The 24,821-nt window shown below is 36.7% G+C and overlaps 1 protein-coding gene across 1 annotated transcript in view; it reads right to left on the bottom strand.

The window, feature by feature from the left end:
* The window catches only part of TPR (translocated promoter region, nuclear basket protein), a 42,656-nt gene extending 18,050 nt beyond the window's left edge, over positions 1-24,606 (bottom strand). The window contains exons 1-32 of the mRNA XM_059822243.1: positions 24,456-24,606; positions 22,553-22,657; positions 22,021-22,094; positions 20,575-20,671; positions 20,106-20,209; positions 19,270-19,434; positions 18,437-18,529; positions 18,234-18,314; positions 16,665-16,752; positions 15,467-15,607; positions 14,370-14,461; positions 13,303-13,500; positions 12,675-12,782; positions 11,917-12,143; positions 11,060-11,223; positions 10,533-10,672; positions 10,302-10,450; positions 9,830-9,992; positions 9,254-9,388; positions 8,335-8,475; positions 7,997-8,165; positions 7,337-7,503; positions 6,217-6,369; positions 5,384-5,500; positions 4,063-4,266; positions 3,789-3,973; positions 3,191-3,338; positions 2,667-2,804; positions 1,819-1,950; positions 1,417-1,547; positions 840-1,050; positions 320-466 (exon numbers count right to left, since the gene is read on the bottom strand). Of these exons, the coding sequence (XP_059678226.1) occupies positions 320-466; positions 840-1,050; positions 1,417-1,547; positions 1,819-1,950; positions 2,667-2,804; positions 3,191-3,338; positions 3,789-3,973; positions 4,063-4,266; positions 5,384-5,500; positions 6,217-6,369; positions 7,337-7,503; positions 7,997-8,165; positions 8,335-8,475; positions 9,254-9,388; positions 9,830-9,992; positions 10,302-10,450; positions 10,533-10,672; positions 11,060-11,223; positions 11,917-12,143; positions 12,675-12,782; positions 13,303-13,500; positions 14,370-14,461; positions 15,467-15,607; positions 16,665-16,752; positions 18,234-18,314; positions 18,437-18,529; positions 19,270-19,434; positions 20,106-20,209; positions 20,575-20,671; positions 22,021-22,094; positions 22,553-22,657; positions 24,456-24,606 (4,518 nt within the window). The remainder of the gene's footprint in view (positions 1-319; positions 467-839; positions 1,051-1,416; positions 1,548-1,818; positions 1,951-2,666; positions 2,805-3,190; positions 3,339-3,788; positions 3,974-4,062; positions 4,267-5,383; positions 5,501-6,216; positions 6,370-7,336; positions 7,504-7,996; positions 8,166-8,334; positions 8,476-9,253; positions 9,389-9,829; positions 9,993-10,301; positions 10,451-10,532; positions 10,673-11,059; positions 11,224-11,916; positions 12,144-12,674; positions 12,783-13,302; positions 13,501-14,369; positions 14,462-15,466; positions 15,608-16,664; positions 16,753-18,233; positions 18,315-18,436; positions 18,530-19,269; positions 19,435-20,105; positions 20,210-20,574; positions 20,672-22,020; positions 22,095-22,552; positions 22,658-24,455) is intronic.
* Between the last annotated feature and the right edge of the window lie 215 nt (positions 24,607-24,821).

Here is a 24,821-nt window from a genome sequence, read left to right as displayed (position 1 = left end):
TTAAGGTTAAAAGACTTCTAATCAACAACAGCGGAGTCCAGTCCTCTCTGAAAGCAATAGTTGAGAGAATAACATTCTCCTTCCTACTTATTTATTCCAAGAAACAATGTGAGACACACTAGACACGGGATTTTAACCAGGTTTAAGGTCCCTCTTTCCCAACAAGGTAGAGGCATGAATAGATCACATATTTCTGTGCATACATGCGCACACACAGAAAAACACCCTCCCATTCTTCACAGTTACACATTTAAGATTGCAGTAGAGTACAGTACTTTGAAATTTTTCCCTGTTCTTACCTTGTTCACTCTGTTCTTACCTTTTGTAAACTTTCAACCTGAGTCTCCAAAGCCTTTGTCTTCACTTCAGCTTGACTGAGAGTGTCTTTCAGCTCTTGTACTTCCTGGACAGAAACTTGTTCTTCTTGTTGTTCTACAAAAGACTGAGTTGATGCTTCGGCAACCATCTGAAATATATCAAGCGGTATCAGGCTAAAAGGTACTATCTGATTAGAATGCCATTACTTTCATAAGTTGCTTTTGCATGCAAACTGATTGCTTAAAAAGTTCTGGGCAAAACCCAGGAATTCTAATGAACGCTAAAGTTCTGTTAGGAATAATGCAAAATATTACATGATGTGCAGCTCATGTTTTGTGGCAGTTTGAGCTAACAGTAGAATAAACAATGTAATTTTCTGCTTTTTTCTTCACAGGTAAGTATTTATACAGTATTATACCAAGGGAACGTGAAGATCATTTTCTAGATTATACATCACTCTAGATGAAAACGTACTTTTTTTTAATACACTTTTTCTTTGTTTGCAAAGAAATTCTATCTACCTTATCATGCTGTGCTTTCAGCTCCTCATATTGAGTCTTGTACCTGCGCCCAATTTTCTTGACCTGTGTTATAGTTTTCACTTTTTCTTGTATGTCAGCCACTTTAGTATCTAGTTCTTTCTGCAAAGTATCCTTTTCTGTTCTTATTTTAGTTACTTCATCCTTCAGGCTCTGAACAAGATTCTGGCTTGTAGTCAAGGATGCATTAGTTCTAAGTAACAAGAGATTAGAGAAAGATGCAAATGAGATGTTTGAAATAATCAATTCAATATTGCTCATTTATGTAATACCACAGGCATTATCTGTAGTGAATTATGTTTTCTAGGATTTTGCAATACAAATGAGCATTTGTAGAATAGAAATTATTCTACAATACATTAGTTTAGAGCAAGTTCAGCTAAAAGACAGCTTCCAAAACAATTCTCATTTCATTTTACTTGCATATTATCAAGCTACATTAAGACTACCAAAGGTTTCATAGTTACATGGAGACAGTTAAGAAATTACACTTCCAGATACAGCTTTATTTAAAATATTTTGCTTTGCACAGGACTTTACTAATTGACTTATAGCAAACCTGGCTATTTCTGCTTTAAGCCTGCCTGTTTCTTCACTCATTTGTTGTATACGCTTGGTGTTTGCCTCCTTCTCTGAAAGCAGCTTCCGGTACTCTTCAAGATCAGTGTCCTTCTGTTGACTCAATAAATGCTGAAAGGTTGAGAAAATAGTTTGCATTTTCATAAGATGATTATACAGTTATATCCAGAAAATCTCTTTGAATTAGAGCTACTGCTTTTGCATTTTGATTTGGAATGCCTATGAATTAGAGTAGCCTATTTTAAAGCTGCATAAACAATGCTTTATAATTCAAATACATTTCCTAGTTTGTTGTTGTTTTTAAGAAAATTTAGAATGGTTTTTTAGTTGGGATTTTTTTTTTTTCCTCACAACATCTTCTTTGAAAACATGCATTCCCCACCTGAGTCCGGGCTTTCCAGCGTTTAACATCTTCTTCCAACAGCTTTTTCTCCGCCTGCAACATTCCACTTTTCTCACTCAGTTCAGCATTAGACTCTTGTAGAGGTAGAATGTCTGCCTCAAGCTTGCGTACCTGAAAAAATACAACTGGGGATTAAACTCCCTGGATCTTACGAGACTGAAGGAAATTGAATACGGTAGGTCTTGAACTATGATAGTAAAAGGGACATAGAGAGCAAAATCAGCACCCTGAAGAAGTCATGATACAGCTTCTTTTCCAACTCTCTGCCTTTCAGCTGCCAGCTGGGGGCAGGGAGAAGGACCAAGAGCAAGAGCAGGGGATGATCCCACAGAGAGAAAAAAAATAGAGGTACGACTTCACAATCTTAGAGTCTCACTCTTTGTACTTTGGTACAGGAAACATATTATTAATTACATGTTAGAAGCCAAGCAACACTGCACTGGATTCCATTAAAATAACTGGTGTGTAGAAATGGGAAGAGGCAGTATTTTCCTTTCAAATTCTTAATAAAGCTGTGGTCTGCTTTATATGTATTCCTGTATTCCTGTGCCATTTTTCATTTATCTGCTGATAATATCCTTGTTACTGGTACACCTCTAGCCAAGGATAAATGCTGATTTTCATTTAAATGAAACTGAACTTTAAACTTTCCAATGTTCTAGGTGGACCAACATCTTCTAAAATTCTAAAGGGAAAGTCTCCTCATTTGTGTATGACGTAAATGAATAATCACAATCATGTACTTACTATAATTAGCAATGGTATAGCCAGACACTAACTCATCAGCTTGAACATCTGAAAAAATTTATGTGAACCTCAGTACTAACCTTTGCTTGAATTTGTTGTAGCTCTTGCTCCAGCCTCTCCTTCTCTTCTCTTAGCATCTTGTTGGTTTCTATCAGTACATTCATGGTCTCAGTTTTTTTCATTAATTCTTCATGCTGTGCAATGGTTTTTGCTGTTACCTTTTTGAAAAGATTTAACTCAGTCATATATTTTTGCTTGCACATGCATATATACTTACACTGGATCAGGCATAACACCATCTTGGAAAGCTATCATGGCATTCACTATCTCACATGTATATTCAAAACAAGTAAATATCACTTAAGAAATGGGAGATGGGAAAAAAATTGAGAGAAATTATCTTTATTTTTCCTATTTATGTGATTTTGGAATTGCTACACTGCTTCGCAGGACTCCACTTGGCTATATAGCAACCCCAGTTGAAATGCTCCCGATTCTTCCAAAACTTCATTTTTGGGCGCAGGCAGCAAAGACAAAAGAGTAGAACATAAGAGAACAGCCCTCTCTACTTACTGAAATCATAAGCAATAATATCCAATCATACCTGCACCTTCTCTCTCTCAGCATTGAGACTGTCCTGCAGTTCCTGGAGTTCCCGTTCCAGGTGCTCCACTCTCTGACGGTAACGCAAACTCTCCACCTGGGCCACCTCAAATCTAGTTTCTGCAATCTCCTTTTCTCGACGTATAAATCTGCAGTAAGAAAATGAACAACACATGTCAATGAAAATGCAACACAAAGCATTTTAAGTTGAAGCATCTTATATCTGAAGGTCTACTGAGTATAGAAATTGGTTCAGGAAGATCAAAAGGAAAATCCTTGATAAAAATTCTTGGAAATCTACATAAACCCTCTAAAACCACAATGAGAAAAAAATCACCTCTATGAAACTTTCTTCCCAATCACATTCACTATAATCTGATTTAGCTTCCTGTCATAATTGACTCACAGTTTTTTCCTAAGAGTAGAAAGAAATCTCCTCTATTAGTTACTGATGTAGTCCAACCACCTCCTACCTAGCAGAAAAGATTTATAGATTTTAGATTTTATACATTATCCTTCAAATACAAAGTCATACTGAACTATTTAACTTGGCAACTAATTTATAACCACCGAGAGAAGGAGCCCAGAGCTAAATTTACCTAAGAATTTCTAAGATTTGTTCCTGGGATTTGCCTTCCTCATTGAGAGAAACATTCACTGCAGTTGGCATGGCTTCTTTCATAGAATTCACCATCTTATCACTCAGACTTTCCAGCTGTTCATGTAATAATCGATTTTGTTTTTCCAAATCTTCACAGCGGGATGCAAGTTTTGAAGCTTCATCCTACAACAAAATTGTTCAATAGCTGTGAATTCTGTGGCTGAATTTCTGTTAACTGAAAAAAGCCACTGAAACCATAAAAGCAATCATACCTTGATCATTCTCTCTCTCTCTTCCCAGGAGGCTTTGCACTCTAACAATTCAGACTCAGCTTTCTGAGCAGCTTCCTCCAGCTGCTGCCTTACTGCTGCATTCTTGGCAACTTGTTCTTTAATAGCCTGTAATGCTTCAACATCAGCAGCATGGAGCATTAATTCCCTTTCATATTTATTTTGAGCTTCAGAAGCCATCTTTGCCTGCAGAAAAAAATAGATTCTATTACTTTTAATGTTATATGTTCAATATGTACAAAGGAGATTCTCAAGCTCTAGACAAAATCAGTGACCACTAATCAAAAAGAAAACCACTGGCCGAAACCTTTGTGATTCTCAAGTACCAAAAAAAAAAAAAAAAAAAGAAAAAAAAGAAAAAGAAAAAAAGATAGGCTTAGAAAGGTTCCTTTAAAGAAATTACTATTTTCAAGAAAAATTAGAATTTGAAATAATTTTCTTTGAGTGGCTAGAAGGAGGACACACTCTCTACAGTTACTCTACAGTCAAACCCCTTGCTGTAGATTCTGCATGGATAAGAGGCAGGTACTAGTCTAAGAACATTCACTGGTTACTTCTACATGTGAATGAGCAAAGACATTTACTGCATGAGGTTAAAAAGCTAAGGACAGACTACAGTCATTATATTAGCTGAAAAAAAAATAGAAATGCCTGCCTATTAAATTTTGGGTTGAATTAAACAACGGCCAAAAGTTTTTCTACATCCTTTACACCAATCAGTTTTGCTGGAATTCTCACTTGCGGAAAAGTAGATTCTTTTCAAAAAACCATTGGTAATAAGACTATCGTATCAGGTGCTGCTAAATATCACATGGCCCCAGTTTTAAAAGATGACAGTTATGTTTTTGGTTAGAAAGACATTTTCCCCATTGTCTTATGAGAGTTCAGTTTTCTTTTTTGATTCCCACTCCGGACAGTGAGGTAGCAATTAATTAAAAACAGCTGATTATATTCCCCAATCATTTTTTTTACATAATGAAACAGACCTTAGAAACAGTAATCTATTGCATCTCCTGTTGTTTTTTAAATATGACACAAGCTGTGCTTGCAGCACAACTTTATATTCAAAGTCAGTTTAGTTGATATTACCACAAAATTTGATCAGGTAGAAGAATGAAGCACTAAATAAGCAGCTGTTCACAAAATATAGAACGTGCTTTTATAGTGCTTTTCTTGCCTCCACAAGTCTCTGATTAGCAACACTACCTTTAAAAAAAACATTTGAAGTTCAACTGAAAAACAATGAAAAACTAATATTAAGTTTACTACCCCTGGCTAAAATAGACAAATACTACAAACATACTTGTTCCTGGCAGTCACGTCTGGCTTGTTGTTCATTACTTAGAGCTGTGCTGGCTCTCTGAAGAGCTTCCTGAACTTCTGATTGCACGGTTGTCAGACTCTTCTTTAGTTCCGATAGCTATAGTGTTGGAGGCAGGGGGGACAACAACAAAAAAAACAAAAACAAAAAAAAACACACCCCAAGACTAAATGGCAAAGTATGTTACAGAGTATTGAACACAGCAAGGTTTTGTATGTAAACAGTCATAAATAATGTAGAACCAAAGGGTGGTTTGTTTGTTTGTTTTTTAATACTAATTTTAATCTAAAGAGAAATATTTTCAAGATTTTGACTTACTAATATACAGAGATCTTTCCTGGTAAAAATGTATTGCTGTTCTTTCAGTCAGGCCTGCAGTCACTCTAGTTGCAGTAACCTTGTTTCTTTCAATCCCAATAAGAGCCCAAATATAAACCAGACAAATAAAGGCATAGACCACTCTGGTTTTAAAATACATGCATGATACAAATTTGGTCTTGGCTCATGTTCCAAAAAAAGGTTTTCTGAAACCTTTCTCAAAGGCTTTTACTCATGTTTTTCTGCAAACAGTGCTCAAAGTTCAGGAAGATAGTGACGGCTTTAAACACACAAGCACTCTAACAAAGCGATAAGATTAATGTACTACTCATGTTTGGCAACGTCTCCAATTTAGTTAGCCTTTTGTACATCCTAAAAGATTTAGTTTTGGGCACTACTGTACTGTGGAAACAAATTAAGTTTAGGGATTTACGTAAAAGCGCATTCTCGTGGACTCTCTACAAGGGAATTTAAGGGAGGGGGCATTCAGTGCATACCTGTTGTTCCATATTCTCCACAGCTTTACGCTTCTCCTCTTGCAGTTCTTGCTTTTCTTTCTCTGACTCCATCAGCTTCTTTTCCAGCTGTGCTTGATACTCTGAAGACTCCTTCAGACGAGCTTCAACTGTTGCACGAACTTCCTCTGTCACCTGCATTAAAATCCATCATAAAAGATAATTTTTTTTCCCTTTAAATACAGTATTCTCATGTGAAACCAGTACTTTATTAACAATTTAAAGGCAGAATAGGTATTCTCAGCATCTCATTTAGAACAACACTGAAAATGTGGAAAATTACAAATAGCATTGAAAATTTCTTTTTTCTTCTGTTTTGCTTTAAAGCTGCAATACCTCATGAAGTACATTAAGAAAAGTTATAGGTGACTGCACTCAAGTGTGCAGTAGCCAGCATATCTTTTTATTACACACTAGAATCTGCAATATTGTTAAAGTGTATTAAGCTACAATGAAGTTTTTACAGTAACAGAACACAGACAGGCAGAGAACTTGGATACTAGACAAACAGCACTCCATCGCCCACTGGATGCTGTAACTTCAGTAGAAAATGAGAATTCTGTTTCCCTAATCTATCTTATTTTGATATGCTGAACATCTTGGAAGAACAGGCTTCGTACGCTATGAACATGGTGGGGTATATGACAGACTGGAAGGTCGTTCTTAAGCTTTTCCCATGAATACCACATACAGAGTGGTCTTTTGCATCACTGAAGATGCAGAAGGTGTGAATTTAACTGCTTTTGATTGAGAGCTAATGAATATTTTTAGTCATTGATCACAGGGTTATAAGGAAGAGGTTTTAAAAGTCAATTCCCCTCTTTCGAAGGAAGACATTGTCAGAGTACAGCTTTACAATTCGACATTTTAAAAATGTGCTACAAAAAGGTTTAGAATTTCCATGATTAAAAGTGTTTTTAATAAAATTGTATAAAATATTGTCTTACTACATTATATTTTAATGTCTTCCAAACTAACTGTAGGGTTTTTTTGTAATTTCTCCCATAATCCTATAGACTACAGTACACAAAAAACCCCCCAGCCCTAAAAACCTTTCATTTTGTTTCTGGTTTTGCTCTAATAAACAGTGGTAACCACTTACCTGTTTTTCCTTATTAAGGGATTCCTCTAGACTAAGAACCATGGCCCTGTACTGTTCCACATTACTAGAACTAGTCTTGAGTCTTTCTCTCAGGTCATTAACTTGCTCATCAGCTTGTCTTAGTCGACTTACAAGATCATCCACATCTTCGTTTGTACTAGGCTGACCTATAATATTAAAAGACATTCATTAACAGATGAAGTTTAATTCAGTTTTTTAAACCACTGTTCTATTGAAAACCTGAAGTCTTTTTAGGACAATAACATGGAAAAAACAATCACCCTTACAAAGCTTCCCTAAATAAAATTGTCAGCCCTAACCAAAATAGTGGCTTACAATAAACATTGTTGATTCAGACAAAAAAAAAAGGCTATTTAAAAATAAGTAACCTAAAAGACTTTAGTTCTTTCAAATAAAAATAAACGGGATCCTTTACTAAGTTTGGTTTTATTTTTCCCCTTTGTCAAAGACTGCTTAGACGTTAATTTTACTTCAGCAAGTCATCCTGGTTATCATTTGTTTGAATATGTGATCGCAATAATGAAGAGGTTTATTATTTAGTGTACCGTCCTCCTAATTCTGAATTGCTATGAATTTTACCATTCTGCAGATGGCAACGTTTAACATAAAAGAGAAATTCAATGTAGAAAAACATCTTACCTTTCCCTGGAGCCCTCTGTGATGACTGAGATGCTAGCTGTGCCTCTGTATTATTAAGCTGCTGTTTCAACATCGCAGCTTCTTTCTGGGCATTCTTTAAAAGTTCCTTTGTGTTAATGTGACGGTTTGTCTCAGTCTCAAGTTGCCTCTTAAGATCCAGGATATGAACCTGAAAACACAAGGTTCTTGAACTCGTAATTATTCACAAATGGCACAAAGACCAAATATGTTTATAAATTTCACATATGAAAAACAATGCACTGTAAGCTCACAGAAGCCATGCAACTGCAGCTTTATTTTCACTAAAACAAGTTTAGCATATTTATAATTATACTTACCTCTTGATTTTTAGTAAGGGAATGTCTTTGTTCCACCTCACTTTCTAGTTTCTTCTTTAGCTGAGATATCTCACGCTCTAGCTTTTCTATCTGATTATTGAGTCTTTGTTTTGTTTCTGTCTCAGACCTCTCCAGTATTCCCTGATAAAAGAGCATAATGCACTATGCTTACAATACATTTTAATAATTTTCTTCTGAATTACGGCAGCGCTTCATACAAAGTTGTCACAACACTTCTCCCATCCACAAAATAATTACTGCAGGGAGCAAACAATTATAGGTAGATACAGGAAATTATGAAAAGTAGCACTTACAATGTATGACTTAGTTTTGAAAGATTTTTTAATAATAATGATACAATAAGTATTATTAGAAGAACAACTATTATCTATGCAGTCTAATTCCAGAGATTAAAAAACCCCGAAGATCTAGCACAGAAATAGAATTCAGTCCCACGACAAAACGTGCCACCTTAAATATTCATGCTCTAACAGTCAATATACCTTATAATAGAAAATCTAAAAGTATCACAGTAAATATACCTTAAAACAATAGGAAAATAAACTACCAAGGCAGGCACTGGTAAATTTTGCTATCATAAAAATTAACATATAGATTTTTTCTTTTCACTTTGTTTCATGTGTTTTGGTTCCACCACCTTCCACCCTTCTCACCGACTCAAAATTCTCACGACTTTGCCCATGTAACTAACAGAGTATCGTAATTTAGGACAGAAATAACAAACTTGCTTGAACAAGCTGCTCAAGTATTTTATGTTCAGTGTCAATTTGTAACCAAAAAAATAAATAAATTCCACTTTAAGACCCAATCCCATGACTGCTGAAGTCGATTTTGATGGGTATTTATTGAAAACTCTGAAAGACAGATCACACTTGGACGTACGAGTAATACCACATACCTGGATAGTTCGCAAATTAGTAAGCAGCAAGTTCTGTCCTCTTTGTTCAACTAATAAAGACTCACGTTGCTGAGTCAAACGCACATCTGACATCTTCAAGATATCTTTCTCTTTTTTTAAGTTTTCTGCTCTCACCTTTAAGACAGCAAACAACAAGAACTTTGTTATCAATCTCAAAGCTGTCCATGAATTTTAATTTGGACAATATTATTTTTATGGTCAGTTACAAGCTATTTTTAAAAAAAAGCTTTTAACATTATATATTGTAAATTAAAATTCATGCAAATTCAGCCAAGAACAGTAAGAACACAACTGTTTGACTAATAGCATTCTGTTTTCCCTGTGAATTGAAACACCTTTGGAATGTTGTTCCATCTTCACCCAGTACTTGAGATATTTTGCGGAACGTTACAAATGTACGCACTAAATATACATGCACACAAGCTTTCACAAATTTAATAGCTGATGCACTCAAAAAGCCACACATTCAAGTTCTGACAGCTTTCAAGACAACTGTAAGAAAAACTCTTGTGCTACCTCGGAATATCTAGGAGTACAATGCACTGTATTACTAACCTCTGCCACTGCCAGTTTTTCATTAGCTCCCCTGAGGTCTTGAGTCATAGTGTTAATTATCTGCTCTTGCTTCTGAGTCGTTGCTGTGAGTTTCTGGGTTCTTTCATGCAGAGAAGTTATTTCTCGACGATAGCCTTCAACGTTATCCTGCAGCATTTCGTAACTTCACATGGAACAACAAAGCAAAGTAAATGTTTGCCACATTAAATTGCCTGAGTTTAATTGCAAGACGTGTATGTACACAGCTATACGTTTCACGTTCTTGTTCGTCAGTTTTCACATATGTGGCTCACTCAACTAGAAGGCACATTCTTGATCCCACCTTCACTATTTCCTTTGTGTTCTTTAACAGAGTAGACAATATTAATGTTTAACTGGCAACTCTTCCTGAGGAAATTATATCAAGCAGTCAACATGATTCTACTGACAGAGAACACGTACATAAGACAATGAAATTAAATAGCTGATTTACCGTTTGGAGGCAAACTCCAGCTGTGTGGATATCTTTGCATTTTGTGACCTCAAGTCTGTGACCTGCTCCTGAAGCTTTTCGTTTTGTTCATTCAACAACTTGTCATTCTCTGCCTTTTCTTTTTTATAGTTCTCAAAAACTTCCTGCAACTACATCAAAGAACAGACATAAAGTGTTTGCAAGAGTAAAAATAAATAGTGATAGCTTTCTACAGTGTTTTGAAAAATATACCTGCTTAAGTGCAGCCTTAGCCTCCACAGTCTCCACTGACTCAGTCATTGACACTGGAGCAGGAGTTGACATGGCTTGAGGTAAATTCGGGCGCTTTGGAGTAGATGTAAGAGAAATCTCCTCTGGTAATATACCTGAAGCTAGAAAAAGATGAAGGGAATTTTAAAGGCAACAACTGAATCAATGCTTGCCAAAGCAGAAGATCATATAACCACACCGAAATACGGCTAAACCCAATACTGTATTGCTAGGAAAGTCTAGGGCTCTCCTGAGCAACTCATTCTTTATACCTACAATATGCTACCAAACACACGTAGTCACCACCACACATTAGTCATTATATAGCAAGTTATTACACTGTAAATATAAAACCATGTGTCTAAATCTGAATTCATGGGTTCTCCAGCGAGTAAAAGTTGAATACCAGATTAAGAGAAGTTACTAGCACCAGTACAGCACCATTACTGAAAACTCGTAACAAATGACTTTTTTTTTTTTTTTTGATGGTGCAGAAATATGAAGCTTACCTTGCAAAGGAATGATAGCTCCTGTGGTCTGTGCCAGCAATATGCGGAACATATCACGCTGACGAACTATAGACTCAACAAGCTGCAACTGATGGTGACGTGATTCACGCAGTTTTTCTAGCTCATTCAGAGCTTCCTCAAGCTGACTCTGAAGCTCAGAAATTCTGAAACCAACAACAGTTGTTTTCAGTAACACACGCAGAGAGGCATATCAAGATGACACAACCCTTACATTTTATCACAAGTCCTTCAATGTACATTTATTACATCTTTGAAAGTTAAGCACCACTGAGGGTTTTGAGCAAACTTATAGGAAGCCTTTGGGTTTGCCATTTTGTAGATGGCAAAGACAGCAGGCCTTTTCCACGGGAAGCAGAACAGAGGTAATTCTATTCATGCAAATAACTTCAAAGAAGAGTCAGTAGCATGAACAGAGAATCAGGCTAAGAACTTTTAATACAGAATTACATTACGTGTGGGCTTTACAGCTAGTGAATTAGATATGTACACATCCAATTTTTTTGTTCAGCGCATGAAAACTTATCTTTTTCAAAAAACAGCTCTGTTGTGTGAAATCACATTCACTAAAAGACTGACAATTACTTTTACTTCAGATTTTGATGAGAGGACCTATTACAAGATATATAGCTATAAAGTCATTTTAATCTAAAACTGAAGATAATGTTTCTTAATAACAATTTGCCTTTATGAATTACATAGGCGCTCATGAGCATATGCGCACTTATATATGCACATGAACACAATTAATAACCATCAGAAGCAAAAAACTGAAGTGTTTGAACAAATCCCCGTTACTACTAATATAAACAGTTTACTAGAAGGAACAGGTAATTTACTTAGATGACGTTGTTTCTTGCTCCTCTTTTTCTCTAGCCTCTCCCAGCTCCCGAAGAGCCACCAAGAGACGCTGATTCTGCTGCTGAAGCTCTTCAATATTTCTGTAAGAGACTAGGTGTTGCGATATCACTTCAGAAGAGCTACTGATGTCAGCAGAGCTCACTTCTTCATCACGAATCACATGATTGCCTCTAGCCTCTTCAAGTTCCATTAAAAGCACACGAATCTGAAAGAGAACATTCTAGCATAAGACTTGCACACATCCAAAAGTTTGCTCTGAAAAACAGTATGTGAGAAATAAAGTACTTGGAAATTAAGTAATTTTTTTCCCACAACATACAAACTATAACAATCAATTAAAAGTTGTATGAAATGACAGTATCGAAAAAACAGTTCGACAAAAGGAAACCACATCAAAATCAGAAGTAGATATTCTGTGTTCAGTTCTGCAAACAGATCACAGGACATTCCAATCAAACAAACAACGAAGTTATATATACGAGTTTTCCACATTAGATATTTAACAATATTTTCCTAAAGCAGCATCACTCCTATCCAGCTAACCCCATTCTAATTTTGTAAGCAGAGATGTAAATTGTTCTAAGGAGAAGCTTTTAACATCACTAAGGCTCTTGTGACAACCAAAGTGTACATGACTGTGGCTGAACACAACTTCCAAGTAAACTTCAGAAATACAGCACCATATTAATAAATACATTGCGAACAGTACATTTAAACATAGCAACATTTGTTCTACCTGCTGTGAAAGGTCTTTTACTTGTATTTCCAGTCTCTGGTTTTCTCTTTCAAGCAAAGAGGCATGCTTATTGGCTTTATCAGCATCCTCCTGCAATCGTTGGATTTCCTGCAAGCACACAAACGTTAAGAAACACATCGCAATTAAACTCGGACTCATTTCTTTCCAGAGAGATAACGTAATTTAGAGAGACATGCCTTGTGAATCAAACTGCGCTTTACTTCTTTAAAGTTACACTCCAAAGGTTAAACTCCACATATCTAGAATCAAAAGCCATGCTCTTTCATGCTGCATTAGTGCATGTATTAAAATTAATGGGAAGTGGGCACCAACGTCCAATTTTACCTCTTTGAACAGACAATTATAAACAATTCTATTCTCTCAGAAAATTAGACATTGTAAGCCACCACATTTACAGCCTTTACTGTAAAAAACTCTGAAAAATGTTTTCTGTAAAATACTGCATACAGTCCAATAAATCGCAAGCTAGAAAGTTCAACAGATATTTTCCCACAATAAAAGTTGACTAAAAGATCCATTTTATACATTTACTAATGGTATTTAGGATTAAGGAATTAAAAAAATCCATTTTTGCATAATTTTACATACTCTTTTGTTTTATACTGACCTTCATAGCTTGTTCAAGCTTTGCAGACAGACTAGCAACAGCTTTTTGGGAACGCTCAAATTCTTCACGCTGACGTTTTAAGATTGGTGCTTTGGCTTCTACTTCCTGCACTATTTCATCCAAATATTTATTGATTCTCTTATTCTCCAGCTTTTCCAAAAGCAACTGATCCTGAGTTTCTACATATGCGTTGTACAGCTGCAACAAAAGATTTTTTGGTTTGCTTCTGGTTTGGTTTTTGTTTTTGTTTTGGTTTGGTTTTTTTTTATTTAGTATGTCTGTCCAGATGTATCAAAGAACCACTGGTAATTACATCATTCATACCTTAAGGTGGAATAATTTTATACAATTCTAAACTAATTAATTCAGAGAAACATGTTGGATTTCTAAACAAATGTGTTTTTAGGACTCATACCATGGCAAAGCAGTTATCCCTATTAATTTAAAAAAGGCAAACTTCTATAGTGCAACTGCATGCAATAAAAGAATTCTATATAAAATGGACAAATCTCAAGCAAGTTTAAGACAACAGAAATATCAAAACTAGTATCACAAAAGAAAGCAACAAGCACAGAAGAAAGTGATTTAATGGCTGGACAGAATGAGCAATAACAAACAAAATGAAAATAATAATTGCATAAATAAAAGTGTAACAAACCCCTAGAATATGTATGACCTAGCATTACGTTATTTTTTTTCTGCAAGTATAAGCCAAATGCGCCATACAGATTAAAAATTTATGTAAATAAGGGGGGGAGAAAAAAAGCTCCTGCCAAAAATGCATACAGAAACTACGTTTATGTACATAAAAAAAAAATTTCAGAAAAAGAACCAAAAGACCGTACAAATGTTTTCATCTACTAAACAAAAACTGTAAGGTATGTTGAAAAAAATCCCAATAACTTAGCTAGTAAAGTCTGCCTCAAATGCATGAAAAGATTTCATTGACTTCAGTCAAGCATTATACCAAGTCCAAAACAGTGAATGATGCCTGCACCTTTATATTATTAACATATTTCTGTTGGCATTTCAAGGGCCTTGAAATTGAAGAGTTTCTTCTCGCTTACCTCAGTTAATTTCATTCCAGGCTTCACTACTTTAGCTACTGCTGCAGCAGTGGGAGACATAGCTGCCAGTTCCTCCTCAGACAATATGGCTCCTGAAGACATAATCCCACCAATTACCATTAAAAAGCTGCAATAATTCGCATCATAAATATTCTTTATTAATATAAAGAATGTCTTCACACATCTTTGTGCTTTATAACTACTGTATTTTTAAATTACTATTTTAAATCCTTAAAGTTGCTAGTCTAAGAGTTTTCTGTAACCTATATTATACATACACATGTGCAAGTGACTGGTATTATATACAATATTCCATGTCATACATTATGAAGGTCTCTGACTAGTTTAATTTGAAATGCTGAAAAGCTTTTGCTATTAGACTCTTAAAGTTTAGATAATTTCTGAACGTAAGCAATTGAAATAGCTGGAGCAAAGCTTAACATCAGATTTCTTAGCACACTGCAGGAGGTTTAGAGTGGCAAAGCATTTGTTTAATTTCATTAAATTAACATAGGGAGATAGCAAATATACATCACATCTCTCTGTTCCTTCCTGCTCTCTCTTTCCTTTGAAAATTACCTATATGTAGCAAACAGACTGTTAACAAAAAAAATGACAGAACTAGAACAGTGAATATTGAGCAAGATCTAATGTTAAATAGAAATTTAAGGACAGAGGTTTGTTTTCAATTCTTTTTTTTTTTTTTTTTTTAGAGGAAAATAAGAGTAGTTTATCAACCCTGCTCCCCTCTCCAGAAAACCATTAAAAGCATGATGATTCAGCCTTAAGGGAATGTTTCCTCTCCCTTTTCTTTGAAAAGGTAAATCAGATTAACAGAAGAACTTCAAAAACATTTTGATAGAAACGCATTTTCTGGTGGGGAAAAAAATATACTTTTTATATATACATGTATGAAGTATATTTTCATATAAATACATGAAAAAGCTTCTAAAATTCATGATTAGAAATTACTAAAGATGAATTAAGATTAAAGCATTTACTTCCTATAGAAATTCAGCACAGTATTCTCATGCTGAGACTACTTACAATAGAAAGCCTGAGGCTTTAGGTATTTTAGTTCCCAATGTGACCCCTACCTTTACGCTTTGTAGCAGAGAGTAAATCATTAGCATTCTCCAGCTCCTTTTCCAGTTTACTGATCTTCTCTCTCAGTTCTTTTTCCATTACAGCTTTTGACTCTTCCACCTCAGCCAAATGCTCCTGGGTTGCTTTATTAGCTAAAATTAAATCAGACAAGCAGTTTGTTGTGTTGCGGTTGTTTTTATTTTTTTCTTTTAAAAAGACCAATATTTGCATATGTACCTCAAATTTTAGTTTTAACTTTATAGGATCTGCAGAAGCTTATGCTGATAAGAAAATACAGGAGCATGGCAGAAGCATGAACTGCTGCCTATCACCTTTGCTTAGAAGAGGGCTAAAATATGAACTGTCCTTTTATCAGTGAAAAGAAATCTAAACCGAGAAACTAAAATGAAGACGTATCTTCACAGAATCATTAAGGTTGGAAAAGGCCTGTAAGATCATCAAGTCCAACCACCAACCCAACGCCACCATGCCCATTAAACCATGTCCCGCAGTGCCACGTCCACACGTTCCTTGAACGCCTCCAGGGATGGTGACTCCACCACCTCCCTGGGCAGCCTCTTCCAGTGCTTCACCACCCTCTCAGGAAAGACATTTTTCCTAATACCCAGCCTAAACCTCCCCTGGCGCAACATGAGGCCATTTCCTCTTGTCCTATCACTTGTCACTTGGGAGAAGAGACCAGCACCCACGTCACCACAACCCCCTTTCAGGTAGTTGTAGAGAGTGATGAGGTCTCCCCTCAGCCTCCTCTTCTCCAGACTGAACAACCCCAGTTCCCTCAGCTGCTCCTCATCAGACTTTTGTGCTCCAGACCCCTCACCAGCTCCGTCGCCCTTCTCCGGACACGCTCCAGCACCTCAATGTCTTTCTTGTAGTGAGGGGCCAAACCCGAACACAGCATTCGAGGTGCGGCCTCACCAGTGCAAATCTTGCAAAATTAGATCTTCTCATCAAAATCCAAAGTAAAATTCCAGGTATATTTGTAGATAGTTTCTCCCCCCAACAAATCCAAGTAATTTCAATTAGTCACATAGAATTTTTGTTACAAAGTGATTATGTTTCCACCATCCCAAAAGCCTAACAAAGTTCCTTTCATAAACGCTCAACAGCTATTTCTCAATGCATCAAGGTAGTCACAAAGGAGCGTAACTGTTCTGTTCCATTTGCCATTTTTCACTCACAGCTTACCTTCACCTGCTTCCTTCAGGAGCTTGTGCAGCTCTTCTACCGCTCCTGTCAGTTCATTGCTCTTTGCTTCTGAGTCATCAGCAGCACTCTAAATAAAAGCATTTTAGTTAACCTTTTAATACATAGCAATAGCAACTGTATTTTCATAAGAAAGCTCAAGCTGACCTAAAATTATGAACATGCATTTTTTTGAGTAAAATGGTGAAGGATTCACCTAAACTGGACAATTCTCTTTCCACTTGGATTAAGTCTCACTTTGATGCAAACTGCCCATGTGAGAGTAAGAAGTGTCAGACATTGATTTGATACGACAAATCCAAACAAAATGTATGCCCGTTAGCTGCTTTATAGCTGGTACTGGCTTTGTTCCTTTTCTTCACTAAAGAAAATTTGGAGAAATTTTGAGTAGTCAATTTGGATCATTCTGAAAAACTTGGTATTTTTAGGGAATCTTAGATAAACAGTTTATGTTTCTTTGCTTCCAGTTACAGATCTCACAAGTGCAAGACTGTGTAATACTTTAGCAATTCTGCACGTCCATTAGAGATAACCGACATAAAGTTGATTCAACTGTTGCTAATCAGCGAAGTCTCAGAACAGGCTCCCATGGGAGGGCACTCAATCTTGATGCTTTTAATATCAGGTCAGACAAATAAGTCAGCAGTTACATAGCAAACCCTATGTTAAGCAGAAGACAAACCTTTAAGCCCCTTCAAATCAATGATTCTATAACAAAAGCATGAATGGAGTAAAAAAAGCCAAAACAAACCAAAACAACCAAACCAAACCAAAATTAAAAGTTAAATGCTAATGAATTGTGGTCCAGAGAAGTTAGCTACTGACTTGCTGTTCAATGAAGGGACATTAGTTTACATCTAATCAGACAATGTATTAAGTAGAACTCAGAATTAATCAGGGTAGAATGTTTATGTGGGTATCTACGCAAGAAAATTCAGCAAACAGAACTCATTAACCTGTGAAACTAATATACGTAAACTAAGGAGCAATCAGTTGTCCTCTTTAGCTGACTTTGTCTTAGACAATACGCTACAGGACATTTTTCATTCTTTGAGCTGACAAAACAAACAAAAATTACTTGTTTAGCTGGTGCTTATTTGACACAATACATGACATTCAGTGTCTTAATCCGATCACTAACGCTTGCAGTGTTATTTGAAATGAACTTCTACTAACCAAACTCAGAAAAATCTCTGGTATGGTCATGTTTTACATACAAACCTTTACCTCCCAATGCAACATTGTAAGACATAACCACATTCATATAACACAAAGCCTCAAAACAGTGAGCAAAAAATTACTATTTTAACCCCAGTTTTGCTTAATCTATAAAATGATCCAAGCAATGTAAGATTTCACATACTGCTTAAGACAGCAGCAAAGAAAACCATCTTTTGGACGTCTCACAATGTTTTGCAATGGAAGTTAGTCTTCCCCACATCCCCACTTTGTGGGGAAAAAACCCCCAAAACTGACCTGCATTACATGTAATGCTAAAATTCAGCCTCAAGTAATAGTAATATATGCTTTTAACAGTATCAATAAACTCACCTTATACAAATTGGATAATTTTATGTGGGCATTCAGTTCATTGTGGAATCTTTCCTCCATACTAGCTTGCTGTTCTTTTGCCTAGTAAATTAAAGAAGAGACAGGGTGGGGGAGCATTCCACTACTTCTATTTCATACATTTTGGTTTTTAATTTGTAGAAGCAACTGTAATGCTGTTTCACATAGACTTCAAGTTGTCTTACCTCCTTCAGTTTATTCAAAAGGTCTTCCACATGCTTCTGAAGATTTTCATTTGACTGTTTTAAGCTGTTTACCTGTTCCTCCATTCTGGAAACCTGTTCAAAGAATAAATGAGAACAACATGTATAAATTTGTTTTTCCCGTCCAGTTTATTTTGGAAAATACCCATCTCATTGTTTTTTACTTTAAAAAAACCCCAGAAGTTCCAGAAAGAGCATAAATGATTATATTTTCTAACAGCCTTTGCTCCCATGCATTCAGCTAAATGAAAAGGTGAGCGTCCTCAGATTGCTCCAATTATGCATAATCAAATAAAGTCATAAGCCTCAGTGGAGCTAAGTGCCACAGAAAACCTGTCCAGTTGTCACAGTTGTTAAAGAAACTGCTCAGGTACCCAAAGAAAAGCTCACTGAAGCTGAGTATTTTCAAAATATGTCCATTGATTCTGCCATATATTTTGTTACAGGAAAACAAAAATGTCATCACTCCACTCCGCAAAGAATGTTAAGTCAGATCCTTCTGCCCCTTCCTCTTATTAAGAACTGTATTCCCACACATTTTAACAGCATTAAACCATTATATAGCTTTGTTATCAACGATTCCAAAAATTCTAGTTTATAATTAAAACATTTGATTTTTCTATTCTAGATAATGGTAACTACATGTATTCCTTAGAAATCGCAAGTTAAAAAAACGAACACCTCCTTATTAACTGCAAAACATACTTTTTATTTTTACTCAAATACAGTTATTAAAGTACTTTGTTTTGTTTAATACAATTAATCGGGAGGTATAATTTACAAGAAATGGCAAAAGCACTCAGTAATTACACTACCTCCTCCTTCTTGTTCTCCAGATTACATTTAAGCTCCAAGATTTCATTGCCTTTCTCCCTGGCAGTATGCAGAAGTTCATCTGTTTTGGCTTTCAACTCAGCATTCAGCCACGTGTTTTGATTCTGTAGTAGTTCTTTTTCTTGCTCCAACCTTTTCTCACGATACTAAAAAGAAAATTGCATAGTTTAATTGTACTGATTCCACAGAAAATAAAGAAGTTAATCACAGTACTATGATCAGAGTAGGAGTAGCAAAAATGTACTGTAATTTGGTAAATAGCAGCAAATGACAGGCAGTGTTCCTTATTACATTGGTAATACTAACTTACCAGTCTCAAACGACAAGAACTTGAAACTTGACTTAACGTTACTGAAAGTTTACGTTAGCTGGGAACATTAACTAGATTAATATCTAGTTAAAGGAAATAAATTAAAGTTTTCCTCTTCTTTTCTCCTTTCCTCCTCTTTTTCAGCTCTACATGGAGTTTATTCTGCCCACAGAGAAATGGTACAGTTTCACAAATAACTATTTTTCTCCTTTCTACCTGCCTTCATGGATCTGAAGTCCTTCTTCCTAGAGGGCAGCAGTAGCCACCATTGCCACCAATGAGGCTTGGACATGCTTGCCCAACTTGATGCCCCCTTGCTTTCTATAAATAACATGTCTCGCTTCCAGTCACAGTCACCGATTTTATAATAAAATAATTTGTTCTAAATAACAGGAGTACACTTGACCTACTTCCAAAGTCAATAATGACAAAATTATGATTACATCACATGTAAACAACTACTTATTAGAACATTAACACGTACTATGCATATAAAGTACCACTCACCTTCATGGAAACATCTGATGTTTGAAGTTCATCCAACTTTAACTGAAGTTTCACCTTTTCTGTGTTTGCTTCTGTAAGCTTTTCATTTAAGCGTTTAACATCCTCTGGAGGAGGGAAATCAGTGTTAAAAAAAGCTAATTGTGTAACAGCTCTAATTACTCAGCTTAACTAAATTGTCAAGAATGAGAACAGGCAAGATATAATGTATGTAATTGCGTATTGTGCAATAAGATCTTGTATAATGTATGTTTTTGTATCTACAAAACCAAGCATCAAACTGCTGTGTTTTTCTGCAATTAGCATGTAATTTCCTGCCCTGTTTCCTTTTTTCTAAATACTGTTTCCTGCTAATCCATTATTTAGTGCTGCCTACACAAACTGGATACTCCACACCAGTTCAATTGTTCAAGCATGTCTTTTATTTAGCAAAATCATGTGAAGTATTTTGTTAATATGTTCTTGGCTATACCGTTCAAATGTTCAACTTCCTGAGATCGTCTTTCGCTTGTTCGAACCAAATCTCTCTTTTCAGCTTCCAGTTCTTCTTTTTCTCTACTTAAATGGCTCTGAAAAAAATTGTAAAAGAGCAATAAAGAAATGTGGTCAGCTTTCGATAACCGTTTATAGTCACTATTTATACTCACTATCACAGAGAAGCATGCTAAACCACAGGAAATTACCCCAGCCACCTAAAAACTGGGATAAGAGGCTTTTATGGTAGGCAGCTGAATCAGTCTAAACCACATAGTATGAAAGCATGTCTGCTTCCATTTTTTCTATCATGTTGGGGTATATAATTCAAGCAAATGCAGGTTAATGTACCTCTTTCTTCTAGTGCCCAATAGCCAACACATTTCAATTAATGGTTTTTGCCATAAATGACTGATACTAATGTCCAGCTGGCCCTTTGTGCTTAAATGAGAAATGCCATTATCACATAAGATTAGACAGCAAAGATGAGAAGCGTCACACTGAATAGGTAGTTTTCATGCCTTTGCTTTTCAGTTGGCACAGAGAGAATCCACACTGCCACAAGACTCCCTCTAGTTCTAGCTGTATTTGAATGAAAAGTAGAATGAAAATTGTTGAACTTAGAGCAGATGAAACAAATGGAAGGCCTAACAGAAATCCAAAACAAACAACAGGAACTGTTCAAAACTGCATCTAATTTTAATACTCTTTGAAAGACATCTTTGGTAGTTAAGACTTCATTGAAACAGTTTTATTTGGTTAAATAAAAGAGATAACAGTAACCAAGGAATGAACAGATGCAAAAAATCAAAGTCAAAGAGAAGTCAATAGTCTTGGATCATTTACAGGCTATAGTACTGCCTCTGTCTTCTAAGGTGTCAATACAAACTACTTCAGTTAGGCCAGGTAAGCCCCTCTGGGGACACAATCAGATCCGTCTCCTCATTGTGCACAAATCAATCTAATAATAATGTTTTCACTTCCTGCTCCAAAATTAGTGTTCTGCTGGATCAGTCAGCTGAAGTGACTCATCCTGCAACGCCATGACTTTTGAGCATAATGCAAGAAAAGCTTTGCCAGAGCATGGGAAAGGATGGGGGAAAACCAGAACTCCTCTTTACACCTTTGTCCAATTTCTGAGGTTCAGCTTAACGACACTTCAGAACAGGTTTCAGCTAGAATGAAACAATCTATTCAAACTGAAATAAAAGCATCTGCTCTGACATATGTTCACCTGTAATTCCGTTTGCTAAAACACCAGCATTTACTTAAAAAACCCACACAATTTTCCTGTACACACAGCCATACAGACATGTAAATATGTAATCAGTACATATTTGTACTGATATTGATATAGTCCAGTTTGGAAATTGATTGCATTCTTTGGCTGCAATGAGACAGATGAACCAAAGTCTTTCAATTTAGCGTCAAGTTCTTCCAGTACCTGAATGGCTGCATTACGATCCTGAGCAGCTTCAAGTTCTTTATTTTTCTCATTCAGTGACTTCAACTGTTCATCTGTTGGATAACAAGAAATAGTAGTGAGGGATCTCTACTGTAACATAATGACAAAATTTACTCTCCAAATGCAATTAAACCAAAATTTCCCTTAACAACATAGTTAAAAAAAAAAAAGAATTCAAGACTTCACTATGGATGGACTAGTAGTACTGTGGCAAACTAATGCAATCCTTACAGCAGAGGCATTTATTGTGAAGATCAATACATAACCCAATCTATTACTATTACTACAAAATCAGAAAGCAAGGTGGGTGGTTTTTTTTCCATTAGAACAAACATTCCATTAAAAAAAGCAGACTTGGACACAAAAGCAAAACATCTCTCTAGTTGCAGAAATACCAAATGTAGTTGATGGATGGACTTTCAACTCCTATTTGAAACTTAAAGCATTTCAGCGTAACATTGGACTAAACAATGAATCTTGTCCAATCTTAAGAATGTGCAGTTTTACTTACGAAGTTTTTTAAGCTCCTCACGGAGAGTTTGACATTCTTGTGTCTCATTTACAAGTCTCTCCTGACTTTGAGCCAGACGCTTTTCTACTTCAAAGTACTGTTGTTCTGCAAAATAACACTGTTATCTTAATTTCACTTAATAAACGTTTCTTTTTCTTGATCAAGGATCCTTATTAATGGACATCTTTATTAAATAACGGTATTTATAAAGAAATTATCTAAAAATCATAGGAGTACAGTAGAATTGGAAGAAAAAAGTCTTTCTGAAGGCAAAAAGATGCATTTCCATATTGAATTAACATTGTTTAAAATACTTTGTTAGCATGGAAAGTGATATGTTTCCAGAAATAATGCATAAAATAACAGCATAATTCATTTTAAGAGTTCTTTAACATTTCTGATGTAGCTAGAGAACATTGTATCAGCACAATTATGCAGTGCGGTCTCAACTACATCAACTTAAAACTTCTTTTACACATATTATCCATAGCGTATTTCTATACACATAAAGGAAAATCCAAGAAAAATACAACAAAAATAAAATACAATAAAACCGCACATATTTACACATAGTGTATTTCTATATGCATACAATAAAATCCACATAACCACACGTTCCGAGAGATTTGATTCAGAAAATTTGTAATGAACACTTCTTAAAATGAACTCTTGCCTTCTATGCTGCATATCCCATAGCACTGAAAAAAAAAAAATTAGATCTAAATTCTGGTTAAGTGAAAACAGTAACTGTGTCATAGACCTTAACTGTAAATACTTAGTAAAAGCAGAACTAATCTCACTTTCAGGCATAGTGGGCTTCTAAGGAAGCACTGAGGGATTTTTATTTATCTTATGCTTCCTGTCATATCTTACAATTTCATATAATGCTGCCCCTCCAGCCACATAGGAGAAGAAGGGACCTGAAAGAAACTAATATGCTAAAATCTGTGGGTTGCCTTAATTTACACCACGCTTTATTAATTTATTTTAGCAAGATTTTTATCATGAAAGAGACCAAAAGGTTGAAGGAAAGGTGGAAGTAAAGTTTACATCAGAAGTATGTCACCTACCCGATAAATTAACTCATATTCACAACCCTGGCCAGCGCTTACACTCATCTACACTCTCCTCTCATTTCTACTCCAGTTCTCTACTGCTATTACTTTTTCTGTGATCCTGTGATCATGTTACCTCCAAATCAATACAAAACCATTGATTCTATCAGGAGCATTTTATGGAAAGGTTATGGTCTTCAACATGGAATTTAACAGAAAAAGTATAAACCTAAGACTATTTAAGAGTTGGGTAAACAAAACATTGTTTCTCTTCCACAAGAAGGATCAAAGCAGACTGAAGCATATCAATGTTTGTTAAAAATCTAATGAAGAGCTGTTCTTTAAGCCCATTTTGAATAGTCCTTTGCAAAAGAAAAAAAATTAGACTTCTCTTGCCAAGCGAAAGTGAGAGAAAAAACCCTATTATGTCCGAACTGAAGGGCCCCTTTCCAGCCAACGGACACCCCCCCCCGCCTCAGGGCCCCTTCCCAGACAGGGGACACCCACACCCACCTCACAGGGCCCGGGTCACCCCCTGAAAGCGTTTCGAAGGCAACAACGACCCGTCAGGCCCAACCCTACGTCCCTCGCTCCCCTCCTCACAGTCACCACGACACTGCTACTCGCTAAAAGCGCGCCGGAGGGAGGGCACCCGGCCCGACCCCAGCCCACCCGTCCCCGGCCGAGCTGCGGGCCCGCTGCCCCTGTCCGGGCACCAGGACGAGCGGATACCTCTCAGCCCTTGGGCAGCGCAGCCCTCTCCGCACGGAGCACCCCGGAGCCTGCCCCGTTCCCGCTGCCCCTCACCTCCGTTCCCATCCTCCCAGCTTCCCCCTCCCCGCACTCACCGCTGTCCACCTTGAAGCGCTCATGCCTGGCTCGGAGCCCATCGATCTCGCTCTGCTGATCGGCCAGGAAGCGCTCCAGCTTCCCCTGCACCGGCTTGGGCAGTTTGGAGAGCTCGGCCCGCTCCAGGACCTGCTGCAGCACGGCCGCCATCTTGGTGGCAGCCCAGAGCGCCGCTGCGCTTTCCGGCCCAACCTCCACCGGCCGCGACGCGCTCAACGGCGCAGGCGCCACAATGCCTCATGCGCGAGCGCTTGGGCCGGGCCCCGCGGAATCATGGGAAGTGTAGTTTCCCGGAAAGCCGGCAGCGCGCCTACAGGCACTTCCGTTTCCGGTAGAGCGACTCTTTCCGCCATGTTGAGTGAGGC

The sequence above is a fragment of the Gavia stellata genome, chromosome 10 (genome assembly GCF_030936135.1).
Source record: "Gavia stellata isolate bGavSte3 chromosome 10, bGavSte3.hap2, whole genome shotgun sequence".
NCBI lineage: Eukaryota > Metazoa > Chordata > Aves > Gaviiformes > Gaviidae > Gavia > Gavia stellata.
This window is presented reverse-complemented; position numbering and strand designations above follow the sequence as displayed.